Below are 18,633 nucleotides of genomic sequence, written 5' to 3'. Positions count from 1 at the left end.
TCCCCTCAGCGAACAATCAACCATTCTACATTCCCATGGCCATCGTCCCCTTTGATCTGTGCTTTCACACCTTGCCCTTCCGTATCTCTGTGTGTCTCCCTCTCCACTGACTCTCAGTCTGAAGAAGGGTCTCGACGCATTCCTTCTCTCCAGAGATGCTACCTGGCCCGCTGAGTTCCTCCAGCATTTGGTGTCAGTTGAATAGTTGTGATGATATAGATATAGATAGATATGCCATTTATTGTCACTATACATGTACAGTGAAACTGAAAGCTGCTCGTACTCAGTGCATACATACAATTTAGCACAAAAAACAAGAGACAGAAAAACAAAAAACAGAAGGGAGATGGGGGGGGAATAGGTGCACAAATTCTGCAGCGCTACATTCATATATACATATATACAGATGGAAGTCCGTGTTGGGCGGTGTAGTCAGTGCATGTGTGAATTTGAATTTATAGTAGATATAATTCTCGGAAAGCAACTATTCTTGAGTCTGTTTGTCCTGGATTTGATGCACCTATAGCGCCTTCCAGAGGGCAGCAGGTCGAACAGTCCAAACGCAGGATGGGAGCTGTCTTTGATGATCTTCTTTGCCCTATGCAGATACAATGCATAGAGTCATACAGCACGGGATGCAACAGGCCCTTCGGCCCAAGTTCCACATGCCGCCCAATATGTCCCATCTACACTAGTCCCACCAGCCTGCATTTCACCCATATCCCTGTAAACCTTTTGTCCATCTACCCGTCCAAATGCCTTTTTAATTGTTCTTATAGTACCAGCCTCAATCAAGCAAGGTCTCTACCTGAAACATCACCCATTCCTTCTCTCCATATATGCTGCCTGTCCTGCTGAGTTACTCCAGCATTTTGTGTTTATCTTCGGTGTAATCCAGCATCTGCAGTTCCTTCCTACTGACCTCCTCTGGCAGCTCGTTCCACAGACCCCACTACCCTAAAGGTGCTAAAAGGTTGCCCCTCAGATTCTTATTAATTTTTTTCCCTCTGACTTTATACCCATGTCCTCTGGTTCTTGATTCCCCTACTCTGGGTAAGAAATAATCTGCATATACTCTGTCTTTTCCCCTCATCATGATACACAAGATCACCCCTCATCTTCCTGTGCACCAAGGAATAAAGTCCTAGCCTGCTCAACCTCTCCCTAAAGCTCATGTTCTGGCAACATCCTCATAAATCTTCTCTGCACTCTCTCTACCTTAACAAGGCTACGAATGTAAACTGGGAACAAGACTAGAAACTACTGACATATATTTAATCTCAAACCATATTAATTTGTCATTAATTGCACGTTTGCTTTATTAGATTGCTACACCATTAATCCAGTTATAGTTCTTTAACCTTATATTTAAACTAATGAAGCTCACGTTATGCCATGCATTGTCTGTTGTCTTTGCTCAGGTCGTGTTGATGTGAAACCTTTCTGTGGATCAAATGGAAACTCTAGCACTGGCACCTGTGGCTGCCTGTGTAAGCCAGGGTGGAAAGGGGAAAATTGCACAGAACCCGACTGCCCAGCAAACTGCAATGACAGAGGCCAGTGTGTTGACGGCAGGTGTGTGTGTGAAGCCGGCTACACAGGCGACGACTGTGGCTTTGAGGACCTGTGCCTTAACGACTGCAGCGACCAAGGCCGGTGCATAAACGGTGTGTGTCATTGCTTTGAGGGTTACACAGGAGAAGACTGTAGCCACGAGGTGTGCAGAGTTGACTGTGGGGAACATGGCATTTGCCAGAAAGGAGTTTGTGTGTGTGATGAAGGCTACGCGGGCGAGGACTGCACGGCCAAGCTTTGCCCCAACAACTGCAGTGGCCAAGGCACCTGTGTCGATGGGAAGTGCGTCTGCGATGAAGGCCTGATTGGGGAAGACTGCAAGGATCTGGCCTGTCTCAACCACTGCTTTGACCGCGGTCAATGTGTGGACGGGGAGTGCATCTGCGACGAAGGGTTCGCCGACTTTGACTGTTCCGAAATCATTTGCCCCAAAGACTGCTACGACCGCGGACGGTGCATCCAGGGCGTGTGCTACTGTGACGATGGCTTCTCTGGTGAAGACTGTGGGGGGGTCACCTGCCTGAACAACTGCAGCAACAATGGTGTTTGCATCAACGGCCAGTGCGTGTGCAATGAAGGCTACACGGGTGGGGACTGCAACGAGTGGTCCTGCCCTAACAACTGCAATGGTCGCGGCGCCTGTGTGGACGGGGAGTGCGTGTGCAAGGAAGGTTTCACCGGGGAAGATTGCGGGGAACTGGCGTGTCCGAACCACTGCAACAGCCGCGGCCACTGCGTCGGCGGCCTCTGCGTCTGCAGCGAAGGCTTCACCGGGGAAGATTGTGGGCAACTGGCCTGTCCCGGAGACTGCAACCGCCGCGGCCTCTGCATCGACGGACAGTGCGCCTGTGATCACGGCTTCACGGGCGACGATTGCAGCGAGCTCTCTTGCCCCAACCACTGCAAGGGCCGCGGCCGCTGTGTGAGCGGCCAGTGCGTGTGCGAGGAAGGCTACACCGGGGAGGACTGCGGCCAGCTCGCTTGCCCCAACCACTGCTACGACCGCGGCCAGTGTGTCAACGGGCAGTGCGAGTGCGAGGAAGGATTCTCCGGGGAAGACTGCGGGCAACTGGCCTGCCCCAACCACTGCAACAACCGCGGCCTCTGTGTCAACGGGCAGTGCGTGTGTGACCACGGCTTCATCGGCGAGGACTGTAGCGAGCTGTCCTGCCCAAACAGCTGCAACAACCACGGCCAATGTGTCAATGGTCGCTGCGTCTGCGATGCCGATTACAGGGGAGTGGACTGCGGTGAACTGGCCTGTCCCAATAACTGCAATGACCGAGGCCACTGTGTTGATGGCCAGTGCATCTGCAACGAAGGCTACATCAATGAAGACTGCTCAGCTGGTAAGTGATGCCAAAAATGGGTTCCACTAGACAAATACCTGTTTCATTCAAGATCCCTATTCTTTACACAGAGAGTGGTGAATCTCTGGAATTCTCTGCCACAGAAGGTAGTTGAGGCCAGTTCATTGGTTATATTTAAGAGGGAGTTGTGGCTAAAGGAATCAGGGGATATGGAGAGAAAGCAGGTACAGGATACTGAGTTGGATGATCATATTGAATGGCGGTGCAGGCTCGAAGGGCCGAATGGCCTACTCCTGCGCCTATTTTCTATGTTTCTATGTTTATTAGCTTTTATTGCAGCGCATAAATATGTCGTAGGGCTACCAGGGGATCCAACGATTGGAAGATTGCCAATGCTTGCCAAGGATTGCCAATGCTTTCATCTGTATCCAGATAGCGACTATTTAATGTACAAAAGGGCCCACCCAATTTTAATTGTTCTAATTGTCGTGGCTCATTATATGCTTCTTAGAATCTGAAGCAAGGTCTCAACCTCCAATGAAAACTATATCACTGCCTCCACAAATGCTGCCTGACCAAATGAGTTCCTTTAGCAATTTAATAAAGAGGAACTGCGGATGTTGCTTTATACCTAAGGAAGACACAACGTGCTGGTGTAACTCGGCTGGTCAGGCAACATCTCTGGAGAAAGTGGACAGGTGATGTTTGCGGTCGGGACCCTCTTCAGACTGAAGAGGTCAAAGTCTGAAGAAGGGTCCCGACTGCAAACGTCACCTATCCATGTTCTCCAGAGATGCTGCCTGACCCGCCGAGTTACTCCAGCACTTTGTGTATATTGTGTAGGGAACTGCAGGTGCTGGTTTACACTGAAGATAGACACAACATGCTGGAGTAACTCAGTGAGACAGACAGCATTTCTGGATAGAAGGAATGGATAACGTTTCGGGTCGAGACCCTTCTTCAGACTCAAGAAAAAGACTGAAGTAGGGTCTCGACCCGGAATGTCACCTGTCCACTTTCTCCAGAGATATAAACCAACATCTGCAGTTCCATCCAGAGATGTCGTCTGTCCCGCTGGGTTACTTCAGCATTTTATGTCTAACTTTGTGTACATCTAGTGTTCTTTCAGCAGTTTGTTTTTTGCATTAATCTCACCTGTGGGTCTTGTAGTCATTCCCAGCCCATTTATCTGCGTTTGGGCTGGGAATTGTAGATATTGTAATGTACTAAGTGCAGGAAGTATATACATTTAAATAAACAATCAAAGGGAAGTAATCAGTGAGGGAAGTAATTGAATTACTCACTGTCTAGTTTAGAAATGTAGGGGGAAAAAGTTCATGCACATCGAAGGGAGTTTTCCATATGTTTAACAGACCATGCCAAAACCTCCGCACGTCATAAATACAAGTTACACACAATGGAATGAAACATGTCTAATCATATTTTGCCAGCCTCCATTAATTTTCTGAAAGAGTCAACAACTGACAAAGTGGTAGTAATGTTTATTCCCTGCTGTCTCTTGGTCTCCGTATCTCCTGTGGTACATGGTTTAAAATAAACAAGACATCATGATTCTAGTTTCTTTCCTGAAGACTATTTAATCACAGTTTTTATTCCGGGACCTCCCATCCATATTTTAAAACGGACTTGTCTTTGAATAGTTCAGAAGGAATTAGTTGACATGGATTTTACTTGGAATCTGAATCATTGAAAGATGCGTTATGGAAACAGGCACACCGAGTCCATGCCAACAATCGATCACATGTTCACACTAGTTCTATATTTTCCCACTTTCACAACCACTCCCTACGCATTAGGGGCAATTTATAGAGGCCAATTCACTTACAAACCGGCACGTCTTTGAGATGTGGGAGGAAACCGGAGCATCCGGAGGCAACCCACGCGGTGACAGGGAAAACATGCAAACTCCACACAGACAGCAATTATCAAAAAAAGGTCACAATTGAGCCCGTGTCTCTGGCACTGTGAGTTGCCTCTAGAGCTGTGAGACAGTAGCTCACAGCTATCAGCTGCTCCATATATTTATCACTGTGGAAAACTGAATCTTCCTGATGTCAAATTATATTACCGTTATTTATTTTTCAATTTTTGCAAGATCTCCCCAGGTTATATGTTTGCATTTCATCTTAAGACAAATATGCACATGTAAAAGGCATTGACAGGGTAGATGCAGGAGGCTGGAGACTCTGGATTTGAAAAGCATGGATTCCTAATCAATGATTGATTAGTGATGCCCGAGATGTGGCAAAATGTCTTTATTCAGAGCTTTGGGACTCTGAAACTCTCTCCCCCAGGGATGTGAGGATGATCAGTCACTGAACGGTCAAAACTCATGTCAATAAATCTTCGGATGGTAAAGAGGCATGAGGACAGGGATCAATTGGATCAATCATAATGTTGGAGCCAATACAACTAACAACAAGACATATTACTGCTTCTATTTCTGATGTTCTTATGTTCAATAACGTTCATACCTTACTGGCCATCCCTCGATCATGTCTCCCTCTACCTTAAATAATTTATTAAAAGAAAGCAGGGTCACTGGTAAGGAATTGCCCAAGTGGATTATCACAGCTTTGCCTCGCCTGCACGGAAGAATGGTTCTGATGTAAAACATCGCCTGTCCATTTCCCTCTGGAGATGTTGCCTGATCTGCTGAATCCCTTCAGCACTTTAGTGTTTTGCCGTAAATTCACATCATCTAAGGCTGAATCGTCTCTTTATAAATGCCTCCTCTCCTCATGTTCCCACTAATATCAAGCTTGATAATAAGTGCTGGCTGGTAGGGCAGTGGAAGCAGTTCCAAATGTAGACGCAAAAAGGAATTGGATAAATAGCTGAAAGAAAGTTAAGTCAATTGCCATATGAGCAAGTACAGTGAGGTGCAAGTACAATGAAAAGTCTTGCTTGCAGCAGCATCACTGGCACATAAACACAGACAAATACATAAACACACATTACACATGAATTACACGTAAACTTCCGAAAAGAAAGACTAAGCAAAAAACAAGATTTTAGCGCAGAAACATAATTAGAAATATTAAACAAGTCACTAGACAATAGACAATAGGTGCAGGAGTCGGCCATTCGGCCCTTCGAGCCAGCACCACCATTCAATGTGATCATGGCTGATCATCCCCAATCAGTACCCCGTTCCTGTCCCGTTCTGTCCATGATCATGTACAAGGTGGATGTTGTTCTGTTGTTGTGGTAGGATTAGTGTAATGCAGATTGGTTCAAGAAGCTGACAGTTGTAGGAAAGTAGCTGTTCCTTAACCTGGTGGTGTGGCACTTCAGGACTGTATACCTCCTGTCTGATGGTAGCAGTGAGAAGATGGCATGGCTTGGATAGTGGGGATCCTTGATGATAGAAGTTGCCTTCTTGAGGCAGCACCACATATAAATAGTTTTGGTTGAGGGGTGAGCTGTGCCCACAATGGACAGGGCTGAGTCCACCACACTCTGTCTCCTCTTGCATTCCTGTGTGTTGGAATTGGTGTACCAGGCCATGATGCAACCCCGAAATTGCTCGTCACCCGACCATAAGGTTTTTTTATGACTGACCCACAAGGCTTTTCATCTCCCTCGAATATTTTGGTTGTGTCTATGTAGGATAATAGGGTCATGGCACATAACCGTGTTGCTGGCGGGGTAAGCCCGAAATTCCACGACTGGATTAGATGTTCCTGGTCTGCTCTGTTTGATCATTCCCTGGACAACGACAGAGATCTGGTCTGGAGCTGTGAGCATGGTGACCAGTCGCAATAGGTGTAGTGACTGGACCCTCTGTGCAGATACAAGTGCCATCAACATGAGTGTTTTGAGCATAGATGGTTCCAGGTTGAGGGACCTGGCTGGTGGCCATCCCCTGAGGTATGTCAGGACCACACTGACATCCCATATATGGGTGTACCTTGGTCTAGGGGTTTAGAGTTGTAAATACCCATCATTAGTTTGACCACCAGCGGGTGGGACCCCATGGCCTGTTGGCCTGGAGTTGGTTTTGAAATAGACAGGCAGGGCAATTCTAGCTGTGTTGATGGCTCTGTAGCTGAAGTCCTTCATCGTGGTGAAGGTTCACCAGGAATTCCAGTACGTTGGTAACTGTAGCGGTTGAATAGGTGGTCCCTGTATCCAAGCAGTACTTCTCCCATTTTTTAATGCTGAACAAGTGCTGTTTTTAGTGGATGTTCGGAGGGATGCTGACATGGTGTCGACGGTTTGTTATTATAATCCCAGTCCCAGAAGTGGTTTGTGCAGAATCTGCAACCTAGGAGTTTGATTTGTTCATGGCACGGGTGGCTTGTGCCCGACACTGGGTGTTAATAACTCTGGGTCACTGGGGAATACCATCGGAGTTTCAACAACCATGTCATGGAGTATTGGGAACCATGGCTGTGCAGGCCAGTCGGGTACTATCAAAATACCTGAAGCAAAGTCCATTTGTATTGTGCGTAGTCCCCGACTGATGAGGCAGAAGGGAGGAAATGCATAGAAGAAGAATTTCCCCAATCCAGCGCGAACGCATCTACCGCTGCTGCCTCAGGGTCTGGTTCCCAAGCGACATACATAGGTACCTGGTGATTTAGCCTCGATGCAAATAAATTGATATCTGGCGTGCCATATTGCTTGATACCTTTTGTGAAATTTTATTTGAGGGGTTTTAACATCCATTCGATGTTGTCATTAAATTTATGTGACCTGGTGTCTGCCACTGTATTTAGCTTACCTGGCAGGTAATTTACTGATAGCCAAATATGTCTTTGGACACACCATTGCCAAATTGTGTTGACCAACTTGTCGCATGATACCGATTTTATGCCGCCTATATGGTTAATGTAGGCCACCACCGTAGTATTATCTATTTATAACCATACATGCAAGTGATGCATATTTATGCATATGCTTTTAAACCATAAAAGTCACCCAACATCTCTAGATAATTAATGCCCAGTGTAAGTGGTAACGATGATTCTGGGTTAGTCCATCTACTACTTGTGCTGGATATAGAGTTAGTTGCTCCCCAGTCTTGAGCACTGGCATCTGTTTGGATAACTGACGTAGGGTTAGTGATGATAATAGGCTGAAACTATGTCAAACGTTTTTTGCCCACCACTGTAGTTCTGATATTACTTCAGTGGGTAACTTCATGAAACGATCATAATGACCTGTATGTCGTTTTTGGTACAAAGGTCCGAATTATGTAGCCGGAAATGCTGCTACCATTTTCCCAATTACTCTGTTACTTGTCGAGTAGTTGGTAGTTTGTTGACCATTAAATTGTTGCATGATTGTGCCAATTCAACTATGTTGTCTCTTGGCAATGTTACAGTCACGTAGACTGAATTAATTATGAAGCCCAAGTAGTCCATGATAGAGGATGGCTTCAACTTAGATTTATCTGCATTTAAGACAACCCCAGGGTTTTGAATAACTGTTTGGTAGCTAAACAGCTAACAAAGTCAAATTCATGGTCTTGCCTGCTGGACGTAATGCCGCGCACGCGTGCTGAACGGGTTCTTCACGGAATCACTCACGTGACTCCAAAGTAAAATAAGAAGAATTACTCACTATCTTTGTGATGGATTTCAGTGTTTTGTTGCTGCCCTCATCTTCACAGAAGATGTTACTCGTTGACACAGCTGAGCTGACCTTTCCAGGTCCAGATCCTACCTGTGTGCCTGAGTTTGATTTAACCAGTGCACTTCTTAATTATAATGTGGTAAACCTTAGTTTTAACGGCCCTTTTTATAATGGATTCCAGTAATAGCGATGGACTAACAAAGCCACCCCTGATTTGCACCACCTCCCGTCCTCTTCTCAGCCATGCCTGCCGCCTCCGCCCCTACCCATCCTTCCCTGCACTCTGGCCACTGACCACTGACTCCGCCGATCCTTGCCTCTCTCCCGACCGGGACCATCAACACATCTTGATTCCAGGCCCAGTTCCGGACCGAGAGTCTGAAGAAGGGTCTTGACCCGAAACATCATTTGTCCATGCTCTCCAGGATGCTTGATCCTCCAAAATATTCCAAATGGAATTTAAACTGGAGGTGGTGAAGGGAGGGCTTAAGCCAGAAAGGGTTATTGGGAAGAAAGAGCTACGTTAAATTTAGTTGCATCTGGTTGGGTAACTATAGTTGGGTGGAGATTATTCCATGCTTTAATTGTGCGGGGGAAGAACGAATTGCTGTACACATCTGTCTTTGTAGCCGGGATCACAGGGATGCTGAGTTACTCAAGCACTTTGTGTCGTTTTGTGTACTAACCAGTAGCTGTAGTTGTTTGTTTCTCCTACTGATACAATGATAATCCCTTACTCGTTTATAGTGGACAATCGGCAATAATAGACACCCCCCCCCATGGTCTATTATAACGAGGGTTTACTGTACAATAAATAGCATTACATAACATAGAACAGTGCAACACACGAACAGGCTATTTGACCTATAATGCCTGTGCCAAGCATGATACCAAGATAAACTAATCTCCTCTGCCTTCACGTGATCTATATCCCTGCTTTCCCTGCATATCAATGTGTCTATCTACAAGTGTCTTAAATGCCACCATCATATCTGCCTCTACCACTATCCCTGGCAGTGTATTCCAGGCACTCACCACCTTCTGTGTAAAAAAACCTGCACTGCACATCTCATTTAAACTTTGCCCATAAATCTGTGTTTCAGTTTAGACATACGATTTAACAAAAGTGACTAGGAAACGATTTGCTTCTTCCAACCGCGCGCCTTCGAGGATCACAGGTATAAATACTTTCACCAGTGGGAAATCCTTTATATGTGAAGAGGATTCTCCCAACATCCCACCATCTGTGACAGAACACCATGCTCCCAATCTAGAAGTGAACTGTTCAGTCACACAGCCTTGGATAACTCTGTGTGACTGAACAGCAGCTGTTGACATGAAGCATGATGGCACATTGGCACAGCAATAGCGCTGCTGCCTCACAATGCCAGAGACCTGGGTTCGATCCTGGTTTACGGGTGCTCTCTCTGTGGAGTTTGTACGTTCCACCTGTGACTGCGTGGGTTTTTTTTCCAGTGGCTCCAGTTTCTTCACACATTCCAAAGACGTGCAGGTTTGTTGGTCATTTGGCTTCTGTAAATTGCCCCTAGTGTGTAAGATGTGTGTTGGTGTTAGTATGTTACATGGATAGGACAGGTTTGGTGGGACATGGACCAAACCTGTTGGCCGGTGTGGGCAAGTTGGGCCGAGTGGCCTGTTTCCACGCTGTATCACTCCATCACTCTATAACTCTAAGTGAAAGTGGCCTTAGTGTATGAGTGATGAATGGTCGGCATGGACTTGGTGGGCCGAAGAGCCTGTTTCCGGGCTGCATCTCCAGACCTAAATCTAAAGACTGTGCCCTGTGCCCTGACTGCTGGATGTTTGCCTGAGTTTCTCGGTTTGAAAATCCAGGCAGAGTTATGTCAGTGTGATCTTGTTGAACGGATTCAGAACTTGTCACCACGTCTTTTCTTTCTTCCTACAGTTTCACCTCCCAAAAACCTGAAGGTAACCGAAGTGGGTCCTCAAACAGTGGACCTGGAGTGGCAGAACGAGGTTAGAGTCAATGAGTACCTCATCACCTATGCCCCCACATCTCCCGGGGGTCTGCAGCTGGAAATGCGAGTGCCCGGTGAACGGCTGTCGTCCACCATCAAGGAGCTGGAACCAGGGATTGAATATGTAATCAACGTTTATGCTATCCTGAACAACGAGAGAAGCATCCCTGTCAGTGCCAGGGTAGCAACATGTGAGTGCCATCATTTCATTTCAGTACACCAGCCAGTACATCAGCACACCTACACCTCTATAACATGTTGCCATCCTGGGTACAAAAGCAGCCTCGGTAAACTTTCAATACACGAGAGCAATCCCAGTTCTCAATCGGGAGATAGCAAAATTACTTTGTGGGGCAGAAAGTCCACGGAAGGCAATAGTTGTCAATCTGGAAGTGGTAATTCATCAGGCATCATGTTTCCAGTTGAAGTCCGACAACATCGTAACTTCAGCCCTTGACTGATGAGTGAGAATTTGGGTTTGAAGCTGGAAATATGACAAGTTAGGACCAGAATATTATCTGTATCTGTGATAGTTTAAAAAAATTAAGGAAATTAGTGAGCAAACTGTGCTCAGGGTAGAGATGCAAAGCAAAATTATAGGTAGGTTAAGTATAGACAGGAAATGGTTACGGCCGCTCATCTTTACAAGAAGCCTTATTTCAGGAACTGTGGAAAATGAGCCCAAAAGTTATTATGAGCTCAATGTTATGAAGCAAACATCCACAACTGCAACTTCAATTAAAACACCAGCCCATTTCTGACGAGGAACAATACAGATGCCCAGATTATACACTGAATTTAACAGTTTCAAATAATTGAGATTTTTGTATTTTTATAACAGTGCAGCAAATGTCTATCATTCTGACAACTACTTTTCCCCTTTTACACCTTCAGTTGAAATTATATTGTTTAATGCAATAATTTTACATTTCAATTCATTACCAGATTTTAAGCCGTTTAATATTGGCAACAAACATCAACAAATAAAACACCACGGATGGAATACAAAGCGAAAAAATAATTACACTTGAAGTGTATTTATTTGATTTCAATTTGACCAAGTGGATAGAAATTGGTTACAAAAGAGTAGAGTGAAAAACTCACGTCAACGATCCTGTGCACTTATTTAAATTGAATAGTCTGCCAATTAGCTACATCATGCTTTATTATCAACATTTATCATCATCAGGAAGTGAGCTTATAGGCAAGGAGTGCCAAAACTGCAGCTTCACATGCTGATGTTTGTCGAGAATCTGTCAAGGATGGCCTTTTAATGCCAAATTGTCTGCTGGGCATTGAGTCATTTTTTAAAGTGACAAATCTCTTTTGTGAAGACTTTAATATAAACTCCTTAACCCCACATTAATACAAATTGACCTCATGTTTATAAAACACAGAAGGGCACAGCATGGGAATCAAGCCCTTCCACCACAAGGTCTATGCTGAACATGATGCCAAGATAAACTAATCTCATCTGCCTGGATGTGATCCATTGGTTCCATCCCATCCAAAATCCAAGTGCCTATCTAAAAGCCTCTTCAATTCCACAATCATATCTGTCTCCACTACCACGGTGCATTCCAGATGCCCAGCACCCTCTGTGTAAAAGCTACTTGTCCCACCCACCTCCTTTAGACTTTGCCCCAAGAATGCCATTTTGTTTTAGTTTGCAAGTTTAATGCAAAAGATTGTGGGGATCTGTGTTCAACCCAACCGTGATCTTTTGCTCTAATATTAAAAATATCACACTAAATATGGATGAAAATCAAAAACTAAAACCAATGATGCTGGAAATCTAACATAAAAAAACAGAAAATGCAGGAAATATTCAGTAGGTCAGTGGTTGGTGTAGAATGTTTTACTGTTACCCTAGGCACAGACCTTGCTCACGCTGACCTTGCTTGCAGAAAGAACTAATGGCCATCGAAAGACACAAAAAGCTGGAGTAACTCAGCGGGTCAGACAGCATCTCTGGAGAGAAGGAATGTGTGATGTATCGGCTCAAGACTCTTCTTCAGAGTCTGAAAAAGGGTCTTGACCCAAAACGTCATCTATTCCTTCCAGAGATGTTGCCTGTCCCGCTGAGTTACTCCAGCTTTTTTTGTCTATCTTCAGTTTAAACCAGCATCTGCAGTTCCTTCCTACACTAATGACCATTGTGTGGTTCTGCTAGCTGCTCTCATTTACAGCCTTTTAATGTATGCTGTCAACTCATCTTCTGTAAAGTATGTTGTTCAACTGGGAAAGAGTTGCATTATTTTGAAGTGCATGGATAACCCAGATAAAATCTCAGTCTCAGGCGAAATAGAAATCCCTAAGGTGAAACTGATCAGAAGTGCAAGAACTGCAATGTTTATATCAAATGGAACCATGTACAGGAATGTGTCAATCAGCTCCTGTACCTGCTCCACCAAAAGGTCACAGCTGAGTTCTGAATCAATTTCCACGTTCCGATATTATACACACGTTATTTGTTCTTCTTAGTGCCCACAGATCTCTCATTGTCAGTTGCGAATATCTCAGGGACCCACCTAGTTTTGTTTCATTATGGCCCATCATTCATCAATACATATTAATGAAGGACACTCCCTGTTGTCAAATATCACAGCGTAGAAAGGAAAAAAAAAACCCTCATTTAAAGATTAAATTAGCGGAAGGATATGTAAGTTTGCAATTGGAAATCCGGTCAGCAATTGTATCAAAGGTACAAGGTGACCTACAGAAAATGATAATGACTTCAAAATGTTCACTTAAGGCATTTCAAGTTCATTGTGTAATCCAAGGTCTCTTGGTTTAACTGCTCTCCCATGCTACAGACTGCATTTATAAATCATTACATGGATTGCTTTGCCTTGGATTCTTGTCATTGATATACACCGTAAATCAATTGTACTGTGAATTCAACCAGAATGAATTAATCTAAGAGACACAAGAAACCGCAGACGATGGAATCTTGTGCAAAATGAAGAGTGCAGGAGGAACTCGGGGTCAGGCAGCATCTGTGGAGGGGAAATTATGTTTTGGGTCGGGCCTCTTCTTCAGACTGATGGAGTTGGGGGAGGGGAGGGGGGAAGGAAGGAAGTTGGAAACAGAGGCGGGGTAGGGGCAAAGCCTGGCAAGTGATACAGGTGGGTACAGGTGAGGGGTGGGGCTATTGGCAGATGAGTGGAATAAGTGCTAGAGGTGAAAAGGATTTTACAAGGTCTCAGATATGGAGGAGGAGTGAAATGTAAAGTTAGAGAGAGGGATGGGAGTAGAAGGGGCCAGAGGAGAAAGAGGAGGATAAAAGGGAAATATGGGACCTGGGGATGGGAGATGAGCACAAGGTATTTTGCAGTTATATTTAAGGGTTAAGATTCTGAGTTAAGGATTAAGGGTTGAGGATAAAGATTCTGAGACCACTGTACCTTTGGGTGCATGTAACGAATAACTTTGACTTTGACTTTGCAGTTTTTGCCAAAAATGTTTACTTCTGAATTTGAATACAATGAATACATTGTCACAACTCAATTTTGTTCTGAGCAGTTGCCTTACTGACTTCAGGGAATGAACTGAAGCATTTCCACCAGGAGGAATGAACGGTGAAGAGACGGGACTCTTTATAACTCATGTGGAGACTTGGTTGCATTTATTTGCTGTTAGCTCTCTCAAAGTGTAATTTTTCTAATGGCCGTTGTTTGAAGGTAAAGTTTCTATTAAATAATTCCTGTCTGCCTGCAGATCTGCCCACACCAGATGGTTTGAGGTTCAAGTCTATCCGTGAGACCTCCGTCGAGGTGGAGTGGGATCCTGTTGTCATTACCTTCGATGGCTGGGACATCATTTTCAAACCCCCTGTAAGTTAGATGTTAAAACTCCATGCTCACAAAATATATTGAATTGCTATAACAGGCCATATTCACATCACCCATTCATTACTACCAACCTTTAATGCTGCTACATTGTAGAAATGGATACAATGGAAAAGGTTCTACTAATTGCACATTTGGTACAGATGACTAAGGATAAAGTGGCAGGGTATGTAAACCACAAAATGCTGGAGTAACTCAGCGGGACAGGCAGCATCCCTGGAGAGAAGGAATGGGCGATGTTTCGGATCGAGACCCTTCTTCACATATTTGTTTCAAGATAGAGAAGGGAAATCAAAGAAGTTAATTTGTTTGCAACGTTGACTTCAAAAGCAAAGATCACCATGTGGTTAATAGATGCCTCTAAAGTGTATTGTAGTGTTTGAAGATGATTCCACCATTTCCTGCAATAACTTTTGACTTTAGAGATGCAGCGCACAAACAGGTCCTTTGGCCCATCCAGTCCATGCCGACCAGCAATCACCCCTTATACTAAAACTATCTTACACGCTCGGGACAATTTGTCATTCTACCAAAGCCAATGAACCTACAAACCTGTACGTCTTTGGAATGTGGGAGGACACCAGAGCACCCAGAGAAAACTTACATGGTCACAGGAAGAATGCACAAACTCTGTACAGAGAGCACCAGTAGTCAGGATCAAACCCAGGTCTCTTGCGCTGTAAGGCAGCAGCTCGACCGCTGCTTCAAAGTGCCGCCCCCAAAGTGTAGTCTTTGCTTCACATTCCTGAATGAAGTCAACGGTACAGTCAAGGGTTGTCATCTCTGCCAAAGCCTGATACAACAATTCATTTTCTCTTGGAACATAGAGCAGTACACCACAGTACCAGGCTCTTTGACCCACAAAGTCTGCTCTGACTATGTTGCCAATTTAGCCCTTCTGCCTATACATGGTCTGTATCCCTTCCTGTTCAGTTGCCAAGTGCCTCTTAAATATTGCTATTGTATCTGCTTCCACCACCTCCCCAGACAGCACGTTCCCAGCATCTACCACCCTCTGTGTTAAAGAAAATATTTTGCACACTTCCTTTAAACTTTCCGCCCCTCATCTTAAACTATGCCTTCTAGTAGTTAACATTTCCACCCCAGGACAAAGGATTTTACCATCCATTCGTTTTTAAATAGCTATGGAAAAAGATAGGTCTGGTTCACAAATTAAAATCCTAATTGAGGGGGAAGGAAAATGTTGAAGATGTTGGGCAGAAACTTGCAAAGATTTATTTGGAGAGCTGTTTGCAGAAAAGGGCATGCCTGGCAAATGGGATGCATTTAAGAGTGAGATGGGGAGAGTTCTGGCAGAGCATGTTCGTGTTAGAACGAAGGGCAAGGCAGGCTGGATTAGGTTAACACTGGTTGAGGAGACACTGGTCTGGAAAAAGGAGGGGAATTGGAAGCATAAGCAACTGGAATCAAGCAAATTACTTGAGAAATATTAACGAAGTACAATTTCGGGAGAACTGGAGGAGGATGAAAAGGGGGCATTGGAGAACTTTGGCAGATAATGTAAAGGCGAATTTTAAGCAATTCTTGAAGTAAATTAAGAGCAAAATGGTACATGGGATGGAATAGATCCCCTTAAGATTCAACGTGGTTGTCTATGTGTGGAGCTACGAGAGATGGAAGAATTAAATGAATAATTTTAATCTTTATTTGCCATTGAGAATGTCACGGAAGCCAAGGAATGAAGGGAAATTAATAGTTTGGTTTAGTTTAGTTTATTGTACAGTGAAAAAGTTTTTGTTGTGTGCTAACCAGTCAGTGGAAGGACCACACATGATGACAATCGAGCCATCCCCAGTGTACAGACACATGATGAAGGGAATGATGTTTAGTGCAAGGTAAAGTCTGATTAAAGATAGTTTCCAATGAGGTGGATAGTAGCTCAGGAATGCTCTCTAGTTGTTGGTGGGATGGTACAGTTGCCTGGAGAGTGATGGAGATGTGAATGGAACATATCCACATTCCAACAGAGGAGCTGTTGGCAGACTTGAAGTATATTAAGATGGATAGGACCACAGAGTCCAATTAAATCTATCCTAGGACATTGTTGGAAGCTAGGAAAGAAATGATAGGGCTCCTAGCAGAGCTTTTTGCATCATCTTTAGCCATGGGTGTGGTACTGGAAATTGGAGCTTGGCAAATGCTTTGAGCAAACTGTCAGTGGTGCTAGGTTACTGGATGGGATATTAGGAGACAGGATCTACCCACATTTGGACAGCAAGGACATAGTCAGCTTGGCTATGTGTATGGGAAATGTTGTCTCACAAGATTGACGAGTTTCTTGAAGTGGTAACGATGAACATTGATGAGGCCAGGGCAGTAGACGTTGGATTTTAGCCAGGCCTTTGAGGAGGTCCCGCATGTTAAGCTAATTTGGAAGGTTAGATCACATAGGATCCAGGGTGAGATAGTCAAGTGGATACATAATCCTCTCCCATAGCTGTCAAACTGTCCAGCATACACATCTAAATAATGAGTCAATGCAAACCGCCACTGTTCCTGCCTTCTCAAGAAGTTCCCTCCATTTAAAACGAATAACATGATATCATTTTATTTTACTAAATTCGCTCAAGACCCTTTGAGTCGCATTTATTTGGCCAATTGAAACGCAGACAGCTGTAAAATGTTTGCGCATCTGCTTGTAACAATGCATGACCAAAAGCCAAGTATCCTATTATTACATGTTGTAACAGATGGGTGGTGCCAATCCAATAAGCATCAGTTTACAGGATGATTTACCAGAAAATAGAATGGAGTAAATGCTGGAAAAATGCTCCCAATGTTGGGGGAGTTCAGAACTAGGGGCCACATGCTAAGAATCAAGGGGAGGCCTTTTAAAAATGAGATGAGAAAAAAAAAAGTTCACCCAGAGAGTTGTGAATTTGTGGAATTCTCTGCCACAGAAGACAGTCGATGCCAATTCACTGGATGAATTTAAAAGAGGGTTAGATAGAGTTCCAGGGGGACTAGAGGCATCAAGGGATATGGGGAGAAAGCAGGCACTGGTTGCCATGATCACAATGAATGACGGTGCTGGCTCGAAGGGCCAAATGGCCGCCTCCTGCACCTATTTTCCATATGGATGGAAGAAGGGAATCTGGTTGGAGTGCATTTTCTGTTTGGCACAAATGTCATGTTGGCTGGCATATGCACTGGGAGCGGTATGTGTAAAAACTGAGTCAACATTAATGAATGATTGACAACAAGGACCTGCAGATAGACAAAAGGACACAAGGTGCTGGAGTAACTCAGCGGGTTACTCAGCATCTCTAGAGAAGATGGATAGGTGACGTTTTGGGTCGACACCCTTATTACAAGAAACCAGCATGTTTAAAATGATGCTGGTTTAAAAAAAGAGATACAAAGTACTGGTGTAACTCAAGCGGGGGTCATCTCTGGAGAACGGATAGGTGATGTTTTGGGTCGAGACATCAAGACTGTTGCATGTGCCTCAACCCCAGGCACTCTCCACCCTCTGTGTAAAAAAAACGTGCCCCGCAAATCCCTTTTAAACTTTGCCCCTCTGATCATAACGTTTTTTCCCTCTAGTATTTGATTTTTGCATCCTGGGAAAACTACTTGCTGGTCTGCACATTTTTACAGATGTAATATACTTTCTCTCGGTTGCAGAAAGAAGACAATGACCAGATTTTGAACAGCCTGAAGCAGCCACAACTCTCATTTGTGCAAACCGGCCTGGCTCCAGGAGAGGAATATGAGGTCAACCTCCATATCGTGAAGAACGGTACCCGTGGGCCGGCAGCAAAACAGAAACTGACAACAAGTGAGTGAACCTACTCTGGTGGTGAATCTGTAGAATACTTTGTCACAGAAGGCTGTGGAGGCAAAGTTAGTGGATGTATTTAAGGCAGAGATAGATAGATTCAGGGAGAGGTGGATCAGCCGTGATTGAATGGCGGAGTAGACTTGATGGGCCGAATGGCCTAATTCTACTCGTATCACTTATGATCTCTGCCAGATTACATTCACACTTGACAGCCAACAATATTTGGGCTCATGCAAGAATAAAGAGCATCCCGCTCCCAAAGGTGATTCAAGTAGACTTAATGTGAATTGGATTTCAGAAAACCTTTTCCGTAAGTTGTCACCATTAGAAACCTCCGAGCCCAGTCTTCCTGTCATTACCAAAAACATGTGTGTCAGCGTTCGGTGTCACCATGCTGTGAAGATGACAGCCTGTGGATTGTGCAAAAGGACGTGGTTTGCACTGGAGTGAGAGAGAGGATAGACACAAAATGCTGAGTCAGTGGGACA

The 18,633-nt window shown here is 44.5% G+C and overlaps 1 protein-coding gene across 12 annotated transcripts in view; it reads left to right on the top strand.

The window, feature by feature from the left end:
- The window catches only part of tncb (tenascin Cb), a 119,937-nt gene that overhangs the window by 33,171 nt on the left and 68,133 nt on the right, over positions 1-18,633 (top strand). For all 12 annotated transcript variants that reach the window (XM_055659962.1, XM_055659961.1, XM_055659964.1 and 9 more), the window contains 4 exons: positions 1,422-2,924; positions 10,417-10,680; positions 14,210-14,325; positions 17,989-18,142. In XM_055659962.1, the coding sequence (XP_055515937.1) occupies positions 1,422-2,924; positions 10,417-10,680; positions 14,210-14,325; positions 17,989-18,142 (2,037 nt within the window). The remainder of the gene's footprint in view (positions 1-1,421; positions 2,925-10,416; positions 10,681-14,209; positions 14,326-17,988; positions 18,143-18,633) is intronic.

The sequence above is a fragment of the Leucoraja erinacea genome, chromosome 31, assembly GCF_028641065.1.
Source record: "Leucoraja erinacea ecotype New England chromosome 31, Leri_hhj_1, whole genome shotgun sequence".
In the NCBI taxonomy this organism is placed as follows: Eukaryota; Metazoa; Chordata; class Chondrichthyes; order Rajiformes; family Rajidae; genus Leucoraja; species Leucoraja erinaceus.
The sequence above is the reverse complement of the archived record's forward strand: the minus strand, read 5'-3'. Positions and strand labels throughout refer to the sequence as shown.